Here is a 27,193-nt window from a genome sequence, read left to right as displayed (position 1 = left end):
CGCCCTCTCCCCGAGGGCGGGCCCGTGACACAGCCCCGCGGCCGTGCGGGGTCTGCCGGGGCTCGGCCGGGGAGAGAGGGGAGCTTTGCTGAGGGATAACAGAGCTGCCGGTTCCTCCTGCGCTTTCGCCCAGCTTTGAGCGCTTAGCTTTCGTCCCTAGTTAGTGGCTGTAATTTTTTAAAAATGAGGAATGATCGTATTTCTTGTTCTGAGTTCAGTTCTCTCGAATTGCACCTCATTCCTTGTTTTAGAACGAAGGAGCTTTTAATGGGGAGTTTCGCTTTTCTACAGACAAAGTTTGTGACTATTCACAAGGCACAGCTGTGGCAAGAGGAGGGGAGAACTTACAAGAGTTACGTTAAAGCTGCATGGAAAGGATGGACTTTTCAGAAAACACTAAGACCATTCATAGCTTACATCCGTGTTTCTCTATTTAATGACTGCTAGAGGGAACCACAAAGTTTGTATTTTACTACTCATGAACCATAGTTTCCTGTCTCAAACTGGATTGAGCAATAAATACACTGCTCTGAAATTTTGGTATTTTCCTCACAAGTTGTGAGCTATGAAAACTGCAGTCCTGACATGTGTAAGTGGATGTAATTGCATAAAGTCTGAGAGTACTCTGAAAGCTATAACTTAAAAGTGCAGCGTTAAAGGAAACTTTTGTTGGAGCAGTAGCTAAATGGTTTCTTCTACATCACTTGCTCTCATCTTGCTTTCCTTTCTCCCCCCGACCATGTACTGCTGTTGTTAATGATATTGCAGCTTTTGAAGGATCAAAGACAGATGACTTCTCGTTGACTTGTAACAGTGAATTAATTGCAGCTGGCAAGTCTGCAGTGGGTACTGATATCAAACCTGTTACAACCCAGTAACTCTGATGCAAATGCAACAGGGAAAACATACTTTCCTATACAGATTACATATATAGACCTTTTGAAATATGTACATGTAGAAAGGACAGAGAATATATTTTGCAGTTTTCTTTTGTCCCCTAGGCTAGGTATCTATTGTTTTGCTATGTGGCTATGTACTAGAGTGAGCTAAAATAACATCTAAAGGTGTTATTAATAGTTGTCTTTATTAACTGTCCTATTCTGATACTGGCTTATATATATTCCATATCAAAATCCTGAAAAAAATCTGTTTCACATGTTCACAGACTTCCTATTTAAGGCTAACTGTTGTTCTATTGGAGTCTGTTGCCTGTGAAACTCTAAGTGTAAATAGCTGTGAGTGAATGGAGGCACAATCTGGAATTTCCTTGCTTTGGTAATCATGGTAGATCACTTGGAAGAAATATCCATGGTCATCTTTGTTGCTAAATAGTTATACTGTTCTTTTTACCAACTGGTGCGTCTTTGTAATGGTTGGTTTACTTTCTGAAACAAATCATAGGATTCAATAAATCAAGTCAAGTAACCTGCTGTTGTTGGAAGCAGTCATTCAAATATAAAGTAATTTCTTTTTCTTTTAATACTGGAGGTGAGGCAGGATACTAAGTGTTCTTAATGTTTGGGAACGTGTACTGCAGTGTATGTAAGGAGCTCCCTGTGCACCAAAACATAACTCACACTGGACCTGAGAATCGTAAAAAAAATTTTGCTTTGTCTCCCCAGATTCCTCATGAAGCAGCAACTAGAAATAATCCTTTAGGAAAGGTGCTGTACTTGTTAACATTTGGGTTTTAATTTGCTGGAAGACAAGATGCCTATTTACACAGTTCCTGCCAGGAGCCCCGCTGGGACACGATGCATGGCCACTTTGCGGAAGGCTTCCTCGCACAACACCCTGGCCAGCAGCAAAGCATCTGGGCAGCAGCTGAGGTCACAGGTGTTGGGAGAAAAGGATAGTCTGCCTTCGTGTCCTGAGAATAAGACTGAGGAAGTAAATAGGACCTATGTGATTTCAGCTTGTGAAAAAGTGAGTGATGCATCAACTACTTTTAAACTTGAAGGCAGATTAACACTCCAGAGGAGAACTGGAACAAGCAAAAAATCAGTGTCTGGTAGTGACACAACACAGGGCACAGAAGAGCTACAAACAGAGAAAAGACTTACTTTGCAGAGGCGTGTGAGGACTGGGTCCACAGAGAAGAGTAAAATTAATCAGAATATTGTGCCTAGAAAAGAAAATGATGACTTTGATGTGCAAAGAAATGGCAAGATTACACTTCCACAGAATATTAAGGGTACAGATGGTGTTAAACCAAACTTGAAGTTAACTGAGAATCAGTCAAGTACCAAGTTGCAGCATAACCTGAACAGCAAGGATTCCTTTGGTTTAGTTGGTTGCGTCTGTGAAAATGCTATTTCCAAGTGCATAAAAGATAAGACAAGCACTGCTGACACAAAGTTTCAAAATGAAGTTCCTAAATCAGAACAGTTAGTTACCTCAAAATGTACTAATGGGCTATCAGGAGAACAACCGAATGAAAAAGGCAATATAAATAAGCTAGCGGGAAAGCAAAGGGTACAGCACTTGATGATGAAACATACCAGCTTGGAAAGACCAAGGACACCAGCAAAAGTTTCAACAGAAAGATTTACACTGACACCAATGAACAGCACTTCTCAAGATCAACCAGCTCCCAAGCCAACCTCAAATGAACGAACACCTCATCTGCAAATTTTAGCCAAAAAACTCCCTAGTGTCTCCAGCTCTCTTCCTGTGAGTACAGGTTCAGAAACAAAAGTGAACACAGAAACTTTAGCTGAGAGCAGCAGCACTGGGGAAGATGTTTTCAAAGTGAAAAACAGCAAAGTGATTGTAGCTGCGCGGGTGCGGCCCTTCAATAACAGGTTTGTATCCTGGACTTATTTCTGGTGCTAACAGTGTATGTTGATTTCTACTTTGTACTTTTTGAGTTATTTAAACATTGACCCAATAAGGATATCAGATAACTTCCAAGTATGTATTATACTTCATGCAACACTAAGATAAAGATTTTATTAAGACACTGAATTGACTTTATAGGTGTTTGGTCTATTTTTTACATATTCATTAACAGAAGTATTTTGAGCCTTAATACCTTTCCTCAAACAGGTATTTTTAGCAATGATCACTGATCTTTTTATTTTCCATTAGGCAGTAGATTGAAATTACTAACTCAAAGCATGTAGCTTATATTTTTTTTATTTTCCGCACTTTCCGTTCAGAGAGAAAACTGGAAACTCATTCCCTGTAATCTCCGTGAGTGGTTCAGAGACAATTGTACGAAATCCATCCACAAACCAAGTTTACAGCTTCAGTTACGACTTCTCGTTCTGGTCTTTTGACAAGGGTCATCCTAATTTTGCAAGTCAAGCAATGATTTATAAGACTTTGGCACAGCCACTCCTTGAAAGAGCTTTTGAGGGATACAACGCTTGTCTTTTTGCTTATGGGCAGACTGGCTCTGGAAAATCGTACACGTAAGTTGCTAATAATAATAGTTAAAATTCCATAGGAGCCAATTGTTATGCAGTGTTAAGTCATGAAAGAGATTGTATGGAACAGATTTCAGCGTGATTGAATTGTGTCAAAATGTTAGTGTGTATTTTAAAAATAATTAAACCAATATTTATAGCAGTTAAGCAAAAGTTAACTTTGGAATATTTTTATGTATCTGACCCTGACTTCTTTCTACTTTTAATGAAGAAAATAAAAACTTTTCAGTTTCAGAAAACCTTTATCATTGCAGAAAGCTTCTCAAACTCTTCCAATGCTGTTTTTCACCACTGTTTGCTATTTTGTGCATGAAGCAACATAGTAAAATATAGCATGTTTTTTGGAGAAGACATTTAAGAGATCATTATAATTATGGTCCTTAAGCTTCAGAACTTCAAATAAAGCCAGGTGTTTGTGGCACTGCTTATTTGAAATCAAATCTTTGCAAAAAATAATCCCAGATAAGTAACATTTTTAGGGTTTATGGCCACCTGTGTGTATCTTATTTGTATTTTGAAATAGAATGCTTAGTGAGCTGTTTGGTTTCCAAACATGCATCTATTAAAATTAGTTTATGAGTTTTATAATTCCTATCAGTACTATAGACTTTTAATAAAGGTAGTTGAGGATCAGAAATGTTTCAGTTCAATTTACAATAAATACAGAGTTTACACAGAAGTAAGTTCTCTTTTAAGTGGATGAACTCAGTTTTTACTTACGCTGTTGTTTTTACCTTGGCCTAAAAGAAAGAGAACTCTGAATTGCAATTGTTATCCTATCTGTTGGTTTGTTGGGTTTTTGTTGGGATTTTTTTCTTTCACTTAATATCTTACCTTCACCCCTTTGTGTTTTGAACAAGGCTGAAATTAGTATCAGGGTCCTCTGGTCAAGTTTACACAACAAATTTCTGCTGTGCAGCTGTGTGTGTCTCTAGACTGTAGGTGGATTAGTCCAGTGCACTGGTGTTCTGCTGTGGCAGAACTCAACAGGGAAAAACTGCACCAGAGCTGGAGACGGGCTTAGGTTACACTGGAAGTCTGCAGAGAATATAAAATGCAGGCATGTTAAGATATTAAACATCTATAGGTTTAGTGTTTATAGTGCAACATATTTTTCAGCTGCTGTAGAGTCTTCATTTTACTTGGGTTTTCAACCCATTTCTCAATGGATGAAATAGAAAATACCTCTGAGTATCACCTTGTCCAACTCCACACTTAGACAAGCACCGATTTAGATCAGGTTTATTTCTGTTGCTTTTTGTTGTATAATTTAGAAGTGTATGGCATGGCAGCTTTAGAGCTGTACAGTTAACATTAAAACTATCTATGGAGAGTTACAAAGCTAAACCAGCAGGATTTTTGTAACTGCAGGATGATGGGGTTTGATGAAGACCGAGGAATAATTCCAAGACTTTGTGAAGATCTTTTCAATCAAATAGCACAAATGGACAAGGAACAGGTGATATGCTTATGCCATTGACTTTACATTGGAATATGAGGAAACCGATACCTTAGTGCTGATCCATCTATTAGTGTTCATATTTTTTTGCTGATTCAAGTCTTATTTCTATTCATAGCTCTGATTCAAGGGGTTCCCTAAACAGTCAAAATCAACTTTGTTTTGCTTCCTTAATGGCAGTAATGTGAGAAGAAAATATGGGCATGATATTTTTCTTGCATTGGTAGACTAGGATTCTTTCCTCTATATTGCATGCCTTACAGTATGAGATTTATGTAAGGAAAGGCAAAACAAAATCCCAGTGTGCTCCCTACTTTCAGTGGAGGCAGTAAAATAGAGCTCAAAAATATGAATTTATCATTAAACGTCACCTATCAAAGCACAATACATTGTAATAATATTCCAATTCTAGTATTCTAGCTGAAACAAAAAATAACTGCCCCCACTTTCTTTGTATTTTTTTCTCTGTGTGGTTGGTTCTGTCTGTAATGACGGACTTGCAGTTCAGTAGACCTTAACATTCAGTTAATCTTATTCGGGCAAACTTTTCCATTTTTAAGTATTCCAAATTTCTTTACTGCTTTATATTTGAATTCTAGACTTTGAATCCTAATACCTGTGAACATGTAATATTCTAACCCTAAAGCAGATTTGATAGACACTGAGGAATTTAAGAAAGTTATTTTTTGCTGAGTTTGTTTATAAAGTATAACTTCTAAAAAATCCAGAGTTTTTTTTATTCCTTTGCTTTTGCATTGTAAGTGATTCCGTGGCAGTGAATTGTCTTGAGTCTTGTCTTTCTGATTCCAGTGCTTTAGGGGTTTTGCTGCAGTCTTCCTTGTCTCTTAAAGAAAATTCCATTTTATTTGAAAACAGAAAGACAACCCAGATGCCTTCAGAGGAAAAAGATGTGTTTTCATGGCAGTGTTGTTGTGGTGTTTTTGGTTTTTTTTAATTGTTGTAGGTAGAATCAAAGTTTACCTTCCCATTACGTCATTCTGTTCCAGCCAGGATGTTGACAACATCAATCCATGTGTTCCCTGTGACAAATACTGTGCTGTAGAAGCACAATACCTAAAGGAAAGAGATGAGTGCAGGTGCAAACAAAACTATGGTTTTGTGTACTAAAAACCCAACGCTGAAACTTCTGAAGTTGATAATATACTTTTTTTTTTAGTGCTTTATAGCTTCCATCTAGGAATATCTATGGATGGAATTCCAATGAATTGTATTTTTGATCTTAGCAGTGGGGTTACAGTAAATAACCTTTAAGGGTCCCTTCCACCCCAAATTATTTCATGATATCATTTCTCTTGGAAAGTCCCTTCAGCACAAATGTTTAGAACATTGAAAATCAGGATTTGGCAGTTTAAGTTAATTTTTGAAGCAAAGGATGATCAATGTGTTTTGTGGACTATATTAATAACTATTAATTTTATTAGGTCTTGTATCATCTTGAAATGAGCTTCTATGAAGTATACAATGAGAAAATTCATGATTTGCTTGTCTTTAAAGCTGAAAATGGACAGAAGAAACAACAAGTAAGTTGCTCACAGAATCAAGTATCTGCATAACCTCCAAGTAGTGGCATTTATTCTGAAACAAAAATGCACAAATGACAAGTGATCATTGTTTTTTGTCTAAGTACATTAGTTGTGAACAATGGGATTCAAGTAAAAAAACAAAAATATTACCACATGACTTAAAGCAAAATGCTTGGCACTGGAGAAATGCTAAGCAATGCTGAAATAGAAACAAAATGATTTCGTAGAATCTATCAAAATATTTAAAATCTTCCCTTATCTGCAAAATGAAGATGATCTTATCAGCCTTTATAAAAATCCTTCTAGGATATTATGTATCTAAATCTCCAGGCTGTAATAAGAATCTTCAGTACAATATGATTTGAGTTATAGTCCTGTAATTTAGATGGAGTTTTCTTTTTTTGTTGACTGGTTGTCTCTCAAGAAGCTGGAAGAGGTGGAAAAGAAACAAGATTGGCCTGATTAACTAGTTAAGGATCACTAGTTAAACTAGTTTAGCTAGTTTTTAGTGTTTGTGTATTAGAATATGTAAAACCATAAATTAATGAAATTTGTCTGAAGTAGTGTATGTAGGGAAGGAATTTATCATGACTGATTTATCAAAGAAAAGTACTTCCTATGCTTTGACATTGAACACTATCCAGGCCACTTGTGTGTAAACTGAGTATTAGTTTATGATAAACATGATGTGCAACATTCAACTTGCTGTTGAAATAAGTCCTTTAACCTAAGCTTGGGACCTAGGTGGGTTTGTTACAAAGAAGTTGAGGCTCTACTCTCTCATCCAAAGCTGGAATGCTTTCACTCTGAGTTTTGCCGGTGATTTTGGGGTAAGCTACTTAGAAACATAATAGATTTATGTTGCAGAATTATTTTTTTTTTAAATTTAAGATATTCCTGAGTGCTAGATTTAACTACTACACTCCTAATAAATTTTATTTTGAAATTATTCTCATCAGCTTCGTGTAAGAGAACATCCAGTTTTAGGACCATATGTGGAAGGCCTGACAGTGTAAGTCTTAACTGTACTTATCTTAATAGATGTAGATGATTATCTCGAGGGTCCATGAAAACCTGTGTACTCACCAGTAAATGAAGCAAGATCCCAGTGTTACGTAGTTTTAGAAAAATGCATGATTAGCTTTATATATTGTCTTTATTGCCTTAGCGAAAAATGTGTGGAAGTCTCAAGACAAGTGAAGCTTTCATTGTGTATTTGTTTTCTGTTTGTAACTGGGAAAATGTTTCAGAACTCAGGTAACAGGGAAATCTATAGAAGGAAAACTGTCTGAATCCAAACTTTTCTTTTTCCCCCCCATCTAGGAATGTTGTCCGTTCTTACTCTGATATTCAGGTAAGAGTTATGTAGTTACCAAAAGGGGATGCAAATATTTCTGCCTGCTCCTTTCCTGCTTACTGGTGAAAAATAAATTCCATGGATGGGAAGCAAATCCTTAACAGACTGTCCAGTGGTCTATGATATTTCAGCTGATTCTGTAAAAGCGTGATGAAGACTAGTCTTGTATAATGGAGCCGAGTAGATTTGTACCATCAAGTGTCACTGTACACATGGTTATTTCTAAAGTTTAACTTCTAATTCCTCTCTTACAGTCATAATTTGTGTTAGTAACTGTATTTGCAAAATTTAAATATTCAGCTAACCATCCATAGCAGGGTTTGGTTTCACATTCTGACTTTTGTCTCCTACAGAGTTGGCTTGAACTAGGAAATAAGCAGAGAGCAACAGCTGCTACAGTAATGAATGACAAGAGCTCTAGATCTCATTCTGTCTTCACCCTTGTCCTGACACAAACCAAGGTATTGCTGGGATTTTTTTGTATCTGTTCAAATCTGGTAGTAAAAAGTTCTTTCGTGTGCTGCCTAGAAAGTTGTGAGAATATACCTGAAGAGCTTTGAGTAAAGCACAGGGCATTTTAACATGGCTTTCTACACAGCAAAACTTGTTTTATTTTACATGCTTTGAGTAGATTCTGATGTCTTTGTGCTAAGTATATTTATAGCAGCAGTATAAATATGTCTAGGCTGACAGATCTAGGAGTAGTTCCAAGCTTCTCAGTGTGACTTTTGAGATGTAACAGGAATCCTAATTGAGGCCAGATTGAATTTCACACTGCTGCCAACACATCTTAGCTTTTTAGAAGGTTAGGCTGTGCGAGGTGCGTGGCTGTGCTGAGTTCCTGCAGGCAACAAACTGGGGCAATGGTAGGAGATGCAATTTCTGCTCAGTTTCAACACACTTCACTGAATAAATGTTTTCTTGCTTCAGGATGCCTCTTCCCCAGGTGTCTCCAGGATATAGGGACTACAACTCCTCATCTGATTTGCAGATGCTTAAAAGACAAAACCTGACTTAGTGATGTGAGCCTGAAGACAGAAATGGAATAGGTAGAGCTCCTCAGGAGTCTACAGACTGTCAGTTTTCTCCATTGACAAATGACTTGTTGGTTTGGGAGTTTTTTGTTCTTGATTGGTTTAATTTTTTGTCCCAGCTTCCTGGATTTTCTCCCTTCTTCTTCCCCTTGCCATTCTCACCACTAGATTATTGATTTTTCTCTATCATAACTTTTTCCACCGACTCCTTAACTGATCCTCATTGGTCTAAGTCAGTAACAGCTTACTGATTTGCATGTTTATTGGATAACTGCAATTGGATTGACTGCAGTCATCAAACTTCAGACCCAAACTCCTAGTTTGGTAATCTGTTGTGTTTGCAGTTTATGCTTATGCAGTTATTCAGCCACAATCAACTGATACTATGGTTATAAGTCTGAGCTTAGTCTCCTTCAAGGGATGTACACAAGGTATCCTATCAAAAGTTAAAAGTTAAATGGAAGCATGAAATTTTTATGTATTTAATGTGAACAGCTTGTTAGATTTCTGCTTGTCTTCAGGCTTTTTATTTTGTTTTGAATGCCAGCATCTCCCTTTCTTTCCAGGTAGAATTTGTGAATGAAAAACAGTGTGATCGTAGGCTTACCAGTCACATAAATCTAATTGATCTAGCTGGCAGTGAGTGCTGTACAAAAGCTCAGACCACTGGAGAAAGGCTGAAGGTAAATCAAGAATGGAAATCTGTGGGAAAGGTTTGACTCCTAAGAATACCCTTAAACTCCAAAGCATGCTCACCTAACTTTTGGGCAGGAACTGTAGCTATAAAAGGATATATGTAGCCCTTATGCTTGTCAGTATTACATCACATTTTGCTAGTGAGGGTGAGTGGCCTGAAGAAGCTGTTTGGACTGTGCAATGTGGCAGATCTTGCTTAGAGCACCTTTCCCCATGTTATGCAGGTCTAATGATCCTGCAGGAGGAGTGAGAGGAAGCTGTTTGTGTGACTTTGGAAATCATGAATCGAATATCACATGGAGTTGAGGCTTTCCCCTTTTTGGGGGCATCTAATGAAATAGATTTTTCTAATAAGAGACTTTATTTCAAGCTGTCTTTGTAAGTTTGATGGTTCTTAACACTACTTATTTTAAAGGCAGCCTTTGTTCTTTCCAAATGAAGATCCAAATAAAGATGCTCTTGCATCTTATTGATCTTGTAATAATTGGTGACATTTGATGTGGTACAGCTGTAGCATACATTGAACAAACATAATTAATCAACAGTACAGTTGATAACATCACAAAAGAAGCTGCAACTGTATTATATTTACTTTTGGTTTGTGTAGGAAGGTGTGAGTATCAACAAATCACTGTTGACCCTTGGAAGGGTTATTTCTGCGCTCTCTAAACAGTCTCAAAACGGAAAGAAAATGTTCATTCCTTACCGGGAATCTGTCCTTACTTGGTATGTATATTTCAGAGTTTTTTATATAGAAATAGAGGCTTTCTGAGACTGTGGTTTTCTCATCTCTTCATGAGGCATCACTTCCCATCCTTTCTCTCGCTCTCTCTCAAATGACCTGTGGAGGGAAGAAATCAGCCTGTTGCATCAGATATAGACCAAACAGGAGCTTGGTTTGTGTTTTAAGTAGCTAACAGTCTCTCTCAAATAAGTAGCAACACGCTGGGTATTTTGTATTTAATCTGTTCCACTTGGGAAGTTTTGAATTTTTCTGTCAGTTTGAGGGCCAGGGATTGATTGCTGTTCTCCTGTCCGATGAAGGTTGTTAAAGGAAAGTCTTGGTGGGAATTCCCAAACGACCATGATTGCCACAGTGAGCCCAGCTGCCAGCAGCACGGAGGAGACGCTCAGCACCCTTCGCTATGCGAAACAGGCTTGTTCAATTATCAACATTGCTAAAGTAAATGAAGATGTAAATGTCAGACTAATCAGAGGTGAGATTGACATCTGCAGTCTTTCAGGGTTTTCATTTCATGTGTGTTTAGCTTATTTCTTATAAGAGTTCTTACTACTAATAATCTGTTGTGTTGATTGACTACTTGTCTATTAGACTAATACAACTTCTTCCTTTTAATATTATTGTTCTTTGTGAGCTTTTTTTTCCCTAAATATAGGTGATATCTTAGGCTACACTTGAGAACTAGAAATAGAGAAAAGTGTTTGGTCTTAATTAAATAACAGGATGAATTTTGTACTATTGTACTGAAGTGTATTTTGCCTTCATTTTTTACATGTACTGTTTGTCTGGTTTGTCTAATGTAGAATTAAAAGCTGAAATTGAAAAACTGAAGGCAGCTCAGAAAAGTGCTCTGAACACTGATCATGAAAAATACAGGCGTTATTTGCAGGAAATAACATCTCTGAGGGTAGAATTGCACCAGCAGGAGAGGAACATGGCAGAAATGCAAAGGTTAGGCACTCATTAATGTCTTAATTTAAAATGGAAATGGTAAAATTTATACGCTGTAATTTTTCTCCTAATATATTTTGTTATTTTCTCTGTATATTAAGGGCCTGGAAAGAAAAACTTGAGCAAGCAGAGAAAAGGAAATTGGAAGATATAAAAGAATTGCAGGTACATTTTTTTTCTATAGGACATAGTACAGAAAATATAACCTCAGCAAACCTTGCAGAAGAATGAGAGTAGCTGTAAGATTTGGTTTCCTTAATGCTCTTCTTTTAACAGATTGCTATGGCTTCTTAGAAAAATTTAATATGATACTTGAATGCATAAAGTAAATTGTTTTTTAAAGCAGAGCTCTTTTTTATCTAGAAAGCTGGAATTGCATTCAAAATGGACAATCATTTACCAAACCTTGTCAATCTCAATGAAGATCCTCAGCTTTCTGAGGTGCTGTTATATATGATCAAAGAAGGAGAAACTACAGTTGGAAGGTGTACACCAAATTCAAAACATGATATCCAGCTTTCCGGAGTGCTGATTGCTGATGACCACTGGTTTGTCGTGCTCTTTTTTTTATACTTTAAGTTTCTTCTCGCCCTTCCCTTTCTTCTGGAGTCACTCTTCCTTCTGGCAGTAGCAAACTGTAGTTTTCTAGCCAAGAAAATACTATATAGGGATATTTTTTGTACTGCTCAATGATTAAGGCAACTACCTTCTGTTCCCTCTAGAAATCTGTTAACTAAGGTAGTTTAATTTTTGTTCATTTCATTCATGTAGCAAAGTTTTCTTCTGCAGCATTTCTGCATGAATAAGTCCTGATCAAATAATGCTGCGTGATAGATAAATGTTACATTTAGTTCAGTGGAAAAGTGAAATGCCTTGACAGTTCTTACTTTAATAAAAATAGACAGCAACTTTACTGTACTGCAGAAATATTGCTTAAAGTGCATTTTATGCAATTGATCCCTAAAAAAATGCTGTAAGAAATGTAACTAATCAGTTATTAAAAACATGAAAGCTACATAATCAAATAAATGCGCAGATGGCAGGATATTGTAGTAATTTTTTAGCAGTGGATTCTTAGATATAAATATAGGTTCTCTACCAAAATATAGGTTGTTGTTCATTAATTGTGTTGTACCTACGTAGTATGAAGACAATACACAGAAAAACAATAACAGAACACTATCTAAAGCCTGAATTTTAGTTTATTAAGAAACATCACTTGCAATTGTGAGCTACTGATACTGTAAATGTTTCTTGTTTTCAGTGTTATAAAAAATACTGCTGGCAAAGTAAGTATTATTCCGCTTAGAGAAGCCAAGACATACGTAAATGGGAAGTGCATTTTGGACCCAACAGTTCTGCATCATGTAAGTAATTGATTTGATAATAGTAATTTGTGAATGTGTGGGTTTCTTTGCTTTGTTAATATCTCAACTTCAGACTGCAAGTTTTCTGAGAATGCTCTGTAACCATAAATATTTGTCTATTTCTCTTTGATTTCTAGCTTCATCTGCATGTTGTAAACACTGAAAATTTTCTTATAAATCTAAAACTTTTAGGAGGATTTTTTTTTTTCCCAATAGGGTGATCGAGTAATCCTTGGGGGAGACCATTATTTCAGGTTTAATCATCCAGCAGAGGTTCAGAAAGTTAAAACACCTTCTTGTGGGACTACATGTTTGCATGATGGTCCAAAAGATTTTGAATTTGCAAAGAATGAGCTGCTTATTGCACAGCGAACACAGTAAGTATTGATTCTTCTTGTTCTGAAACTAAGCTCAGTTGCTAATTCAACCATGCAGTTAGTTTTAGAAATAACTGAAGATTATTAATTATTTCACAATGGGGGTAGTTGGAAAATAGCAACTCCATTTATAATGGAAGTCACAGTCACAGCTGAAATGATGTATACCTCTAAGGTTCAATCACCACAAGCTAATCCAGGTACCAAGAATGTAGACCACTATTAAAGAAACACTGAGCTCCAGGGGGTCTCAGAGTAGTGTATCTCTTTAATTATTTTCTCTCCAAGCATATGATGAGTCTGAAAATGACTTTTGATGTTTTAAAGAGATTTAAAGTCTGAAAAGTAAATCCCTTAGGAAAATGAAAAGAACGCAAAGTAATTACCTGAGTCTTCTGTGATGGTGGAGAGTTTGAGAAACAGTGAAGTGTTATTTGTACTTACTTCATTATGGGGAGTTATTAAACTGTAAGTCTCATGGATTTAAAATTTAATTTTGCATCTTAATGTGATTTAGTGAGTTTCTATTGCAGTCTTTAAATCTGTGAAAAATGATGTAATAAAATAAAAATGGAACTTGAGTGGACTTTGAAATTCTGGAATGTCTTCCATATTTACATTGGAAGTGTCTACATTTTGTCCATGAACTCAAAAACATGCAAAATATGAGAGTTGTTTTGTTTGAAAAAAACCTTAAACCCTCGTGACAGAAAAAAAGCTTATAATCTTTATACAGCTTATAAGAGATAAACAGCAGCAATCTAAATGTATGACACTTGTAGGCTTGAATCAGAAATTGAAGAGGCACGACTCAAAGCCAAGGAAGAAATGATGCAAAGTGTCCAAATAGCAAAAGAGATGGTTCAACAAGAACTGACCTCACAAAAAGAAGCGTATGAAAGCAAAATAAAATCCCTGGAAGCAGAAGTGGTAAGTTGCCATTGCATCATTACATAAAATATATCAATAAAGTAAACCAGAAACTAGTATGTGTGATATATGTTTGTTTGGTGCTTGGTTGGAGTTGGTTTGTTTGTGTGGTTTTGGTTTTGGTTTTCTTTTTCTCTTGCATATTATAGCAGCATTGTAGGGAATGCAAAGCCTCATTCTTTAAAAAAAAAAGTCAGCCTTAGTAACACAAGAAGTTGTGAAGTGGTTATTCTCTTCAGAGTTATTCCAGGGATTGTAACTTGTAAGCAAAGAAAAATACCTACAGTATCTACCTTATTGCATGAGGCTTTTAAATCACTATACTGGATTAATTAACACAGCTTTTTTTCTTTTCAAGCTTGCATGCTACTTTGTAGTTGTTTTTTTCAATACGGTTACAACATGCATGAGTTGGCACAGAATATGTAAAACATGGTAAAACAATAATGATGTATCTTATATCATACATACTCTATAGAAGACCTAAGGTGATGCTTCTGGACTGGGGATATAACCATTGCTGATGTTGGGCTGTGTAGGTCACAGAGGCTGCGAGTTTTAAATGTGTTGAATATCTGCCTGAGGGATGGGTCAGAAATGCTGTAGAAGCAGTATTCCTTCTCCCATGTCTCCCTTTTGATACTAGAGAGAAGAATCTCGTAAGAAGCAAATCCAAGAACTGAATAACCAAAAAGCCACAACTAAAATACAGGAGCTGGAGAAGGCAAAGAAAAGCCTTGAGCTAGAACTCCACTTCAATAAGAAGCGTTTAGAAATGGAGACCTTAGCTACCAAGCAGGTAATTGGAAAAAAACAATGTTTTTAGGCAATAAGCTGTGGTTTGTTTGGGGGGCTTTTTTTGTTGTTTGTTTTTTAAGAATCCATTATTGTAAAGGAAACGATTTAAAGTACTTCTGTGTGATTTTATGCATAAGACCTGATGTTTTGTTTGCAACCTGAGTATGGTAACGTATTAACGTTGGGGATTGACTAATGCTGACCTTATTTCTTAAATAATGTGGATGGTTTTGTTCTTGCACCAAAATTTAGCAACCGTTGCCTTTGGCAAAAGTTATTACTTCAGACATTAATGTAAGTAATGACTGAGTCTTGGCTGGTGTTCATATATATATCTGACTGCTGCAACAAATGCAAGTTTTTAAAAAAGCTGTTCCTTTTTAATTCCAGTATTTTTTTGAGCATTGCAATATGTAAGCAAACCCAGAAAACTGTCAGTTTGAAAATTAATTATTTTATATCAGTATAGCAGATGTCCAGTATAAAATTAATTTTGTTAGTCTTTAAAATGGCAGGAACAAAAAATTTAGCTTCAACAAACAGCAATAAGAGTTTTAGGTTTGTTTTTTTGTTTGTTTTTTTTTTTTAATCACTGCCCATTTTCCCCCAGGCTCTAGAAGACCATACTATTCGTCATGCAAAGATAGTGGAAGCTCTGGAAGCTGAGAAGCAGAAGATTGCTGAGGAAATACACAGCCTTCAGAAGAATCACAGAAGTGGGAATAAACCAATGATGGGTATGTATATGCATAATGTTGCAAAGGCAATGCTGGCTTTTCTCTTGTTCAGTGGGCATGGGCAATGGGTGCTGATACAGGAACTTTTTCTGTTCCACTAACATTTCTCTAGTGATCCTGAACAAGAAGAGTCTTCTGGTTGTTACAAACCTTTGCATTCATCATCTATATATATTGGACTGTGTTAGAAGCTCTGTGTAATCACACTCAGGGTGGTTAGGTGGACATACATGTAGTCTGTATTTATCCCAATTAGTTAAGAGTCCTTCCCGCTCTGTCTCCACTGGTCAGGCATTAACTCATTGGGGAAACTGGGGTAACAGAATTCATTTTGTTCAGTTTCCTGCCTTGGATTAATAATAATAATAATAATATAGTGTCTGGTCTTATGCCTCTGTTTCTGAAATACCTTTTACCCAACCATTTAAAAGGGTTATCTTGCCCAGGAGGGTAAGTTTTTCCCAATGTATTGGAAATTATTGGAACTGTTATTGGGTAAATTACGTTTGTGCTTTTGGGTTGCGGGTTTTTTTCTGCTCTTAATCTTTTTTAACCCTAAAGTTGTTCCATCACATTGTTTGGTTCACTAAATCAGTATCTTCTATATTCTTTATTAGTTCCACTGAACTGGAAGTCTCTGAAGCTGTCTGTGATGATTAAAGAGGCTAACACCATTAGTAATGAATTAGGGAAAAACACTGTTTTCTGCAGGTCAGTATCTGAGTTACTTAGTTATAAGGTGTATGTGTAATGGATATATAATATTTATATGTGTATTTACACATTATAAATATTTACATATTTATTTATATATATATTTATGTATATATTTGAGGGTGGATTCTGGATGTGCAGTGAGCTGTTGGTGTTTCTTTTAACAGTCTTGTGCAATTGAACACGATAAATGAATTTTCCAAGCTAGTGTTAGCTAAGTGTGTAGTTGAGCCTTGTTACTTTGAAATGGGAATTTCTAATTGAATTTTAGATCAAAACTTTAAAGGTAAGCTATAGACCATTAACTTTGAATTAAGTGTGCTTTGGAGGTGAATCTTCTGATGCCTATGTCTATCTTACTTCGGTTCACATATCAAAGTGGTCCTAAAGCATGTGAGATGCATAATGTCTCAAGAAATTTTTGTGCCACATTTTTAGTCTTCATTTTAGTCTACCTACAAGTACCTTTTTTATTTTTGCAATATGAATATGTGTTTTGTCTTGATTTTTGTCTTCTTTTTTTTTAACTTTCTCCAATTCTTAGGCATGACAAAATTGATGATAAAACAGGAACAGTGTCCTCTATTCAGGTGCAGGTTCGTAATATCAAACTGGGAATAACAACTTTTTGGAGCCTAGAGAAATTTGAGTGTAAACTAGCAGCAATGAAAGAACTCTATGAGGTCAGTAGCAATTGAAGAATAACCACCAATAATCAGTTATTTTTTGTCGAAGATAAGATTTTGATAATGCATACAGAAGGAAAATCTTGTGGTTTTTTGAGTTTTATGTGATATTAAACAGCAAGACATGTGACTACTTTTTAGTAAAAACATGCATATGCACTTGTCCATTAGACAAAAAGAGTACAGTGGAAGAAAATTGCTTTATTTGGGTCATTTTGTGTAGAGAGTAAGAAGCAGTAAAACAAGGACTGCTTTGTGAGTCTTTTGGTTGTTCAATTGTTTTATGTTCTAAATGAAAATTTAATTTTCTAAAGGTATCACTTGAGTTTTCATTATTATCTTCTACTTATCCATATGCTGACTACTTTATCACTTTTTTCTGTTTAACCCTCCTCCTCCCCTGTGTTTTCTTTATTTTTTCAGAGTAATGATAGAAATAAAGCCGTTGTTGATGTGTTTTATGATCCTGCTGACGAGTGGGAACCTGACCTTTCAGACAGCTCCGTTTCCTCGCTTTCCAGAAGAAGGTACAAGTAATTTGTAGCTACTCTTCTACACTTAAAGCAAAAACTTGTGTAATTATCTAAATATGCTTTTGTTCCACTCTCCATACACTGTGTCATCTGATGACTCTTATCTTGTATTCACTCATTCTCTTGGATTTCCTCATGGACAAAAAAAAGGATCAAAAGTTGTGTGTAGAGCTTTCCAAATCATGGGTCATCTATGTATCATCAGTGCAGAGTGAAATGTGTAGTTTTTAATGTTTCCTTCCCACTTCTATACTATCAAAGCATCGTTTTGAAGGAGTAAATTGCATATGGTCTGGGACCTTGTATTTGAAGTTTTAGCCTTATAACAATATTTATAACTGTCTTGCACACTTTTGCAAGCTGTAGGTCATCATGGAAATGCTTGACGAGGAGAAATTATTTTCTTTTCAAGGTTTTTCATGTTTTTATTTTATCATCCTTTCTTAGAAGTAGAAGCTTCATGAAGAACCAGAGAATTTCTGGATGTTTGTCTGAGATAAAATTGCAATCTATTCAGAATAAACAGACTTCCTATATATCAGGTACTTGCTATATGGCAGAAAACCTTTCATTTCATACTGACAATTCAAACTGACTACATGCATAAAACATAGGTGCTTCTAATAGTTGTTTAGAAAGACCACTGTGGTTGGAAAGCAAACTTAAAAATGTCCTGTTTATGATACCTTCAAATTCATAATGTCAAGCTGTTAACAGTAGGGGTGTCTGTATATTTGGTTATCCTTTGTTAGGGCAAAAACTTCCTGATCAGCACTAATTTAAGAAATTTACCTGAAACATTACTCTGCTTAACTATGTGGGTTAACTGGAGAAAGAGGCTGAATCCTGATACAGTAATATGGAGACTTCATTTGCTTGTGTTGTTGCTGTTCATTCAGTTACTGAGGCTTCCCCAAGCTTTTGGCCGGGTTTTACAAACTTTTTTTTTCTGAAATATAGGATACTTTAGTCTTCCAAATATTTGTGTACATTCAGTTATTTTAGATTGGCTGGATTTTATTTTCTATTTCTCTCTGTACATTTGATTGTTGAAACAAATGTATTCATGTTAAAGAATTTCACTATGGAATTTGTCTTTGTACTAACTGAATTTATAAACTATTTAGAATGTGGTACAGGTTTTTTTTATGAATTAGTGCCTTGAGTGAGTGTCTATATAAAAGTCATTACAAAGAGACACTGACTGCTCACTCCTATGAAGAGTTTCTTGCATGTATGTTTTGCTTTTACCTCATACAGGTTCACTGAACAAGTCCGGCATATGCCCAAGCTTTTCTGAATTGTTTCTTCCTGGAATTTGCAAAGAATCTATAAGTTCAGCTTTAGATTTACTGGAGCAGAATAACGAAGGAGGAAAGAGCATAGCAGATAGTCTCCTAACTAATTTGTTTATAATTTTTTCTGGAGCATCTGCCATTTCAAAAGCCTATGAACAGCAAGATGAAGAATGTCAGGAGAACTGTAAGTGTCATTTTCATAGCGTTTCAAACATTACTAATGACTTGTCATTCAGATGCACAAGCATTCATGTGTTTGTCAGCCACAAGAATTAACATTCCAAGGTTCATTTGCAAAGGAGATGGATCTGATAGATCTCTTTCTCTTGTAGTTTTCTCTCTTGATCGTGCTGCTCAGTCCTACAGCATCAGAATTATCTCTGCTTTTGACCAGATTGTGGTTATAAGTAAACTCTGGCTTAATAATGTCCAAAAGTGTCCTGGATCTATAAAAGTTGATGAAGAAATGAAACAGGAAATAAAGAACTTGGGAGGTTATTTACAGTTGCTGTTACAGGTAAAGCATATTAAAAAGTTCATCTGTGTGTAGAGAACTTCCTTGCATTAATGCAGTATTTATTACTGGCTTGCTAAAAACACTTAAATGTCCAGTGTGTGTAATGACAAATCAACACACCTAGGGAAGATAAATGGCCAAGGTTGCATTTTTTTCTGGCTAAGCTGGTAGTTATGTGTGCTAGTGGAGAGTAATGCAGACCTTCCTGTGCCCAGGCCCTGACAGAAGCATTGGTTCTTACTCATAAAATGGTAGAATAAAACACACAGTGATAAGAGCAAATGATAATTTAGACTTTGAAGAGCTGCAGTTTAGAAACTTATAAACCAGTGGCCAGTGAATATTACTTTTGTTCATGCCATAGCCTTGTGAAGTTTGTTTTTTTTTTTTTAACTGTGTAGTATAATGGTATTGTTGTTTTGTGGTTGCAAGGCATGAATTTTTAGCTGTGATAGATAAGCCATTGGAAGCAGGAAGATGTAAAGCTGAAAATGCCTGAGCATTGTGTGCTACAAACTCTTGCTGTATAGCAAGTATATGTTCTTTGACCAGAGGTGCTTTCTGGCATCAGTGAATGATGTGCCTTTGTTTCCCAGGGGTGTTCTTCAGATATATCCTCGATGGTAGCAGAAGCATGGAGCAAAGTAAACCAAACAGTAAAACAAACAATGAAATACACAGGACACTTGGCAGTAGTCACAACAGCTGATATTTCATTTCCTGAAGAGAACAACATTCCTGCCTCTAGTCTGCAGGTGAAAAATGTTTCTTAGAAATACTGATTATGAATAGTAATTTTGATGTTGAGGTCACACTTGCTATGAGTAACTGTACTCAGAAGCAAATTGTTACATATAACAACTTCATCAACTGAATTAAGTAAATTTAGAGTTTATCTAAATACTTCATATTTATAGTGAAAATAGATGTATTAATAACCTTAACATTTTTTTTTCCCTTAAAAGCCACATCCTTTAAATCTGCGTAACTTAAACCTATGAAAAGAAAGAAGTGTATGGTGCCTTTACGTTTGTACCTGCACTGAATTATACAAGTCTATCTGTCTCACTGAAATTCACTATTTATATTTTGGTAATCTGTGCTTTAAGTGCCACATTGAATTTACAGAAATCTGACTGAACTTCTGTAGTTCAAGGAAGACATGTGACTGAAGAGACCTGCACTGAATAATTAGCTCAAAATTGTTTCTAGCCTACTACAGAAAATCTGTTTTAACTCAAGACCACATTAGATTCTTTAATCATTGCATTTTGAACCTTTGTTTTAAAAGGAATTTGTACTTGCCATTTATGATGGAGTAGGCTCAGGTCTGGAGTGTCTCATTGATGCTGTACAGGAGAAAGCAAGAATGGTACAGAAAGAACTTGTGAAACTATGTCCACAAAATGAGGTGAGATGAAATTAAGATTATAAACTGCTACTATATCTTGTAGACACTTGATCATGTTTTGTTTTTTGTGCTTCTATTTTAAATCATGAAGGTGATACTATAGGGAGTTATACAAAATAGAGAATAAAGTATAAGCACCATAGTTAAAAAACATTTCTGTGGCTGAAACTTCTAGTTGGCAAGTTAGGGTGCCCCTTGGACATACACCATTTTCTTAGTGGGTAAGCCCTTTTGACAGAGAGCCTGGCTGAATTCCAAGAAAATACTTAGGAAAGACTGGAATCTTCTGAGTGATCAGTTGTTCCTCTGAAGGAAAGCAAAACTTTCTGCCTACTCTGGTTTTCACTGTTGTCATTCTTAATCCTACAGACAGTAGTGAAACCGTTGAAAATATTTTATTTCAATGTGTTTGCTTGGCTCCCAAATACTTCATGTTTCCAGCAAAAGGAACTGAGCACTCTGCTTTCTGAATAATGGTGTTTGCTTGCAGCAGATTCTTAAGTGTCTGCAGGACTTCTGTAAAGGTTTGTCTCTGATGCAAGTAATGTGAAGTTGGAAGGAAAACACCAGAGCTACCCCTGCTGCTTAGAATGGCAGTGATACAAAATTACGGGACAACCTTTCTTTAGCGAATACTTAAATATGTTCATTTGATCCTCCCATAGTGAGGGGTTTAAAACCTTGCAGATGTAATTAATGTTTTCTACCAGTTAATATTTTCTTTGAAAAATTGCATGTTAAGTTGCAGAAAATGTTTCTTCTGCTTTGGATATTTCTCTCTTTAGTATGTCAGTGTTCGTTCTTATCCTTTTAATGTACTTTGACTTGAATAAAGTGTACAATATAATTAAAAGTTTCTTTGTAGATTCAAAACCGAATAAAGGATAATGCGGTGGCATTAGCCAGATTCCTCGAAAGTAACATGTCTTACTGCAGAAAGGTAAGAGAAATGTTTCAGAAAATGTGTGCTTTGAGTCTGCTATTTAAATTTTAAGGATGCATTTATCTAAGAAGAGGAGTGTGTGTGTGTGTATGTGTATATATATATATGTACATACTGTATATTTACGATTGCATGATAACACTTCCTATCAAGCATCATTCCTGTGATTGGAATGCTAACTTTCCTTGCTGCTGCATTTCCATTCAAAGCTCTTTAATTTTACTTAGGATAAAGAATTTCTTGAGGCACTTATATCTTCCTTTTTGTGCTCATCATGAACAGCCTAACTACCTGTTGTGCTTTCTTTTTAAGCTGAAAGTTCAGCAATGCTTGTGTAACTGTTTTATAACTGCTGCCATAGATTATGACCATAATTACTGGTATTTTGAATTAAAGCCAGGATAGATGATTTGATCTAAGAGCCAAGCATTTCCTGGATTTTAATGTCATTTGCTTTTTTCTTCTGTTCCTAACCGCGTTAACGATGTGCACTTCTTTTCAGTGCTATCTCACTTCTGTGACGTGATATCAGTTTGATTTTGTATTGGCTTGATCTATGTGACTGAAACCATAATAGGCATTATGTATTTGATGTATTTGGTTCTATTTAAACTGCTCTTTATTAATACAGAAAGAAACAGAATCTCAGTTGCCAGAAGAAGAAACTCTGTATCGAGAAATAAAGAAAAGCACTAAGATTGCTGTGAAGTATTTGGAATTGGAGCAGTGCCTAACTGAAGTCTGTCAAATTGTTTCTTCCATGTTGCAAGGTATTTAGCTGAGTTACCACCTGTAACCTATGGGCTACAAGAGACTTGCAAAGCCAAGGAGAGGGCTATTTGGTCTCTCTTTGCAAAATGCTGCCTTTGATTCTTCTTGTTTCTGTTTTTCATAGGATTATACAGAAACACCAGCCCTCTCAGGAGCTTTGCAGAAAATATTTCTGTCATAGCTGGATATTTTAACAACTATTTCAGTTTATTTACCTTGTCTTCTGCGAACAACCCTATCCAGAAAATGCATGTACCTTTTATGAACCTGGATGAATTGGACTCTCTGGTTGATTCCCTTATTCTGAATTTTGAACTTGAACAAGGACAGCCATCACTGCAATCTCAAACTATTTGTAATGAAACTACTGAGGCTCGAGGAGGACAGGTTGAAACAGGTCAGGTAGAATTTTCTTGGAAATGGAATGGGATTCCAGAATGCACACAGACTCCAGAGCCTTCACCTGGTAGGATAGAATGGGTGTAAAATGTTATTATCAAGAAATTAAAGAGAACTCTTTCCTATTGTAACATACCACAAAAAGCTAAAATTTATTGCTAATATTATTAGTGAGTGAGTGGTGTGAAAGTAAATGCCATGATTGTATGAGGATAAGTACCCTATATTTCACCAAAGAAAAAATACATTCCTTAAGAGGCTGTTAAACTTCAAAATAGAATTTCTTCTGTTTGAATAGAAGTGTATTACTACCTAGGTTTATAAGAAATAATTTAATTTTCTTTTATTTTTGCTTCACCTCAGCTGCATTATGATCTGGTAATGCTATTGCAACTTGAAAGTAGTTTTTTATGCCTTTTTTTAAACAGAGCAAAAACTTTGTATTTATTTATGTAGAGAAGGACAATGAGAGATAGTAAAAGTACTTTACAACCTTATTTGATGAATGCTTTTTTAAGTCGTTTTTAGTTCATTGAAGAATCTGGACTTAAAGTATCACAATGATGCTGTGCTTCAACATGATCTGAAGTAAGTTTATGTTGGGTTCATTGCTAGTGAGTTAGCTTTTGATTGCTCAAATCACTTTAACCACTATTCATACTGGAATAGAGGCATATCGCTTCCTGAATAATATATAAATTATCCCAGGTTGTAGAGAGCTTCCCAATCCATTACTTCCTTGTTCTTTCTATCATTGTTTAACATCTTACTTTTAGTCTGCTGGCTGGAGTTAACAGGAAGGATGGAAATTAATTTGCATGGGTTTTAGAAGGCCTGGACTAAGCACAATTTTCTCACAACAGTGCTGAGCAATTTATACAGTAAAACATAAGGTTTTTTCATAGACATTAACACTTCTGTTGTGGTTTAAGCCCAGCTGGAAACTGAGCTTTCCCTCACTCCTCCACCAGTGGAGGAGAATCAGATGGGTAAAAGGGAGATAATTCCGGGCTTGAGCTATAGACAGTTTAATAAGAAGAGCAAAAGCCACACTCACAAGCAAAGCAGAACAAAGAATTAATTTACTGCTTCCCATGGTCTTCCCCATGGGCTGCAGGGGATTCTCTGGTCCTATGCCTGGAGCATGTCCTCCCTTGCTTCATCGTGGGGTCGTGGGTCCTTCTCACAGACTGCAGTTCCTCATGAACTGCTCCAGTGTGGGTCCCTTCCACAGGGTGCAGTGCTTAAGGAACAGCCTGCATGCGTCCCTCATGGAGTTAAAAGTCCTGCCAACAAACCTGTTCTAGCATGGTCTCCTTTCTCCACGGGTCCACAGGTCCCTGCCAGGAGCCTACTCCATCATAGGCTTTCCCTGGGGTCACAGCCTCCTTCAGGTTATCCTGCTGTTCCAGTGTGGGATCCTCCATGGGCTGCAGGTGGATATCTGCTCCCACATGGATCCATCCACAGGTCCCACTCTCTCTGAGTTGTCATGAACTTGGAGTTCTGGAGTGTGTCCAGTACAGCAGCACAGAAACAGCAGCGATGCCCTGGCTAGGTGCCAGTCCCTGTGCGTCACCACTGCTGTCCTCAAATGTTCCCAGGCACTGCAGAGTGAGGGGATCAGCAGCACAACAGCAGGGAAAGCAAAAAGCAGCCACTGATGAGCACTACACTAACGAACTGTAAAGCATCAAGCCCAGGGCAAGCACAGGAGTCTGCCCAAAGCAGCCAAAGAGCCACAAGGGCTGTAAATTCCATCTAACACATTCCAATCAGATCTGTTGTTATCTGAAACCCTTTGAGCCCTACATTGGGTGCCAAAGAGGGCTGCTGTGGTTTAACCCCAGCTGGTAACAGCCCCACACAGCTGCATGCTCACTGCCTCCTGGTGGGACTGGGGAGACAATTGGCAGGGTAAAAGTGAGAAAAATTAGGGGCTGAGATAAAGACAGTTTAATAGGGAAATCAAAAATTGGGCACACAAGCCAAACAAAACAAGAAAATCAATTCGCTGCGTCCTGTGGGCAGGTAGGTATTCAGCCATCCCCAGGGAACAGGGCTCCATCACATGTAATGGCAGTATGAGAAGCAGAAAAGGCCTTGGCTCTTTGTAAGTTCTGCTCAGCAATAAAAAAAAAAAATCTCTATTTTATCATCATTGTGTTTAGCACAAATCCAAACTATTGTCCTGTACAAGCTACCTTGAAAAAAATTAACCCTACCTAAGCCGAAATCAGCACAGCTTCCAAGGTGGATATTCATAGCTGCCATCTCGCCTTCTGAGGGAAGATGTTCAACATCTTGAGAATTTCAGTCTTTGAGGACATGTCAGACTCTTGGAACTGTTTTATGTGAAAAGACTACAGCAGAAATCAATCATTTTCTTTTGAAAGCTTTCACACTGTAGTTATAATTGATGCTGTTATTCAGTGATTTTGTGCTTTTCTGATGTAGAGGAAATGGGGAAGGTAATTATGCTGATCCAGTTACCCACATATGTATTTCCTAAAGACTAGTACACTGTAATACTTCGTCAAAAAATGTCTAGCAGTGCAGCCCTGGCACCCAAAATACTCAGCACTTTTTCTTGCTGCTAATAATTTCCTTCTTACATGAGGTGTGATGCTTAATTGCTTTCTTACTGTAAAGGCCTTTGCAAGTTTGCTCAAGGGTTAAGAAAGTATATTCAGTTGTTCAGATTTTTATGCTTTAAAAATGAAGAGAAGCCTGATATATTTCTACTTGTGTAAATATATAATTTTGTATTTGGCTGAAGTTTTAAAAACTTAACTGGTTCTTCTGCATTGTGTATCTAAGCATGGGAAATGTAAAGAGTAAAACTACATCATGTAACTGATCACTGATTTTTACAACTTCAAGTGTAAATTCCTTGTTGATTTTCTTCAGTTGATTTTGAGACCTTCCTTTGTCACAGAGTCTTGTTTTCTTGCTCAAAATACTGTAGTGTCAAAATATGAAATATTAGTAAGAGGTGTTTTCTGTAGCTCAAAAGTGAAACAAACCATAAAATTTCTTTACCTATGTTTCTTTATCAAGACACATTAACTTTCCTCAATTAACAGTACACAGCTATAGACTGAGTGCTCATGAACTAATCTATGCCTATTATTGCTAGAGCAGTCAATCCCTTTCAATATCTCCTAGTTAAGATTATGGTGTTATGTAAAGTATTCATTGCAAAATTACATTCAGGTGTTACTGATATTCCATCTGCTCACGTGATTAATCATGTTAGCTTTTATTCTTGTATTTAATGAGAAGCATTGCTCAGAAAACACATTGAGATTTTTAGTTCTGTGTATTGTTACGAGATTTTTTTGTTTGTTTGTTTTGGTGTTTTTTTTTTTTTTTTCTTCTATAACTGAAAACCAAGTTTTTCATGAACTTGAAGCTCAAAATGAATTTGAGTTTTTAGCCTTTTGGAAACTCAGGAACTGACCATGCAAACTAATGGGTTTTGGATAGACTTTTAACTGAGGTATTGGAAGGGCCAACTTAATAATGAAATTTAGTTTTTGCAGGATGAGTGAAAATGTGTCAATAACTTCCTTCTGCACAGTTGAGGTTTGTTGTTTTGAGGGTTTTTTGCTGTTTTTTGTTTGCTTTTTTCTTTTCTCTGTGCTAACCAACCGTTAATCAATCCCTCTCATTCCCATTGTTAATGAGTTGTTTTAGAGTAAGATGCTGACAAAACCTACTTCTGCTAGTGTTTTCTTCAGCTTGGTGCCCTTGTTACAGTTATACATCATTGAAGTGCTTCATTCTCACAATCTATACAGTGCCCATACATCATCAGTGGGCCTATGCTCTCACAACGTGCTGCATTAACACATCAACATGCCTAGCTGAGGCCCCAATAATCTATGGATGTAATATACCATAAGGTAAGGGATATTTGTAACTATAGGCTAGTGTTCCTATAAATTATCTATGCCAAGGAATTAGCATCACAACCAATATTTATTAAAACACCTTTCATTAACTGTTATTGATGGAATTAAGATGTTTACTTCTAGCAGGTAACTGTTCCCACAGTACTTTCACTTACTCCTTCACACTTCACTAGCACCTACACATAAAAATCACTCATGGCTACAAGACTGGAGCAACAACTGAGCTTCTGACTCTGAAGTGGAGGCTCATGTTGGCTTTGATGAGGCTTTGATGTGTTACACAACTCAGTATGCGTGCTGCCTCTTTTTGGCTAGTGTTTTCTAGCTACTATTTCTTCAGCTACAGCCACAGCTACCAGTAGAACAATTCACACACAGCTTTTACAGATGGAACTTTTATGGTTTGGGCTGAAACTTAGTCACTGTAGTAGCTAAAGTAATTCTTCTGCTAAAAGCACTAAATTTGGTCTCCAAAGGCTATGGGGTTCTCAAATCTACAGCCTTCAGCTCTGACACTGAAAGAAAGTGTGAGTGAACAGTCAGGAACACGTGGGAGGGGTGGGAATTGTCATGAAGGAATG

The 27,193-nt window shown here is 36.6% G+C and overlaps 1 protein-coding gene across 2 annotated transcripts in view; it reads left to right on the top strand.

Annotated features, from left to right (window-relative positions):
- The window catches only part of KIF14 (kinesin family member 14), a 27,174-nt gene extending 1,619 nt beyond the window's left edge, over positions 1-25,555 (top strand). The window contains exons 2-30 of one of the 2 annotated variants that reach the window (XM_008630218.2): positions 1,623-2,804; positions 3,162-3,416; positions 4,803-4,890; positions 6,333-6,431; positions 7,394-7,446; positions 7,758-7,788; positions 8,145-8,252; positions 9,392-9,508; positions 10,129-10,247; positions 10,566-10,738; positions 11,067-11,214; positions 11,316-11,379; positions 11,578-11,762; positions 12,479-12,581; positions 12,798-12,958; positions 13,741-13,888; positions 14,535-14,687; positions 15,297-15,423; positions 16,041-16,134; positions 16,682-16,820; positions 17,247-17,350; positions 17,804-17,898; positions 18,617-18,838; positions 18,987-19,171; positions 19,768-19,926; positions 20,463-20,582; positions 21,448-21,522; positions 22,157-22,295; positions 22,421-25,555. In XM_008630218.2, the coding sequence (XP_008628440.1) occupies positions 1,711-2,804; positions 3,162-3,416; positions 4,803-4,890; positions 6,333-6,431; positions 7,394-7,446; positions 7,758-7,788; positions 8,145-8,252; positions 9,392-9,508; positions 10,129-10,247; positions 10,566-10,738; positions 11,067-11,214; positions 11,316-11,379; positions 11,578-11,762; positions 12,479-12,581; positions 12,798-12,958; positions 13,741-13,888; positions 14,535-14,687; positions 15,297-15,423; positions 16,041-16,134; positions 16,682-16,820; positions 17,247-17,350; positions 17,804-17,898; positions 18,617-18,838; positions 18,987-19,171; positions 19,768-19,926; positions 20,463-20,582; positions 21,448-21,522; positions 22,157-22,295; positions 22,421-22,782 (4,920 nt within the window). In that variant the 5' untranslated portion in view covers positions 1,623-1,710 and the 3' untranslated portion in view covers positions 22,783-25,555. Of the gene's footprint in view, positions 1-1,622; positions 2,805-3,161; positions 3,417-4,802; positions 4,891-6,332; positions 6,432-7,393; positions 7,447-7,757; positions 7,789-8,144; positions 8,253-9,391; positions 9,509-10,128; positions 10,248-10,565; positions 10,739-11,066; positions 11,215-11,315; positions 11,380-11,577; positions 11,763-12,478; positions 12,582-12,797; positions 12,959-13,740; positions 13,889-14,534; positions 14,688-15,296; positions 15,424-16,040; positions 16,135-16,681; positions 16,821-17,246; positions 17,351-17,803; positions 17,899-18,616; positions 18,839-18,986; positions 19,172-19,767; positions 19,927-20,462; positions 20,583-21,436; positions 21,523-22,156; positions 22,296-22,420 lie in introns of those variants that run through there. The other variant, XR_001860463.1, reaches the window with a different exon arrangement.
- The last annotated feature ends 1,638 nt before the right edge of the window (positions 25,556-27,193 follow it).

The sequence above is a fragment of the Corvus brachyrhynchos genome, unplaced genomic scaffold (assembly GCF_000691975.1).
Source record: "Corvus brachyrhynchos isolate BGI_N302 unplaced genomic scaffold, ASM69197v1 scaffold101, whole genome shotgun sequence".
Lineage (NCBI taxonomy): Eukaryota > Metazoa > Chordata > Aves > Passeriformes > Corvidae > Corvus > Corvus brachyrhynchos.
This window is presented reverse-complemented; position numbering and strand designations above follow the sequence as displayed.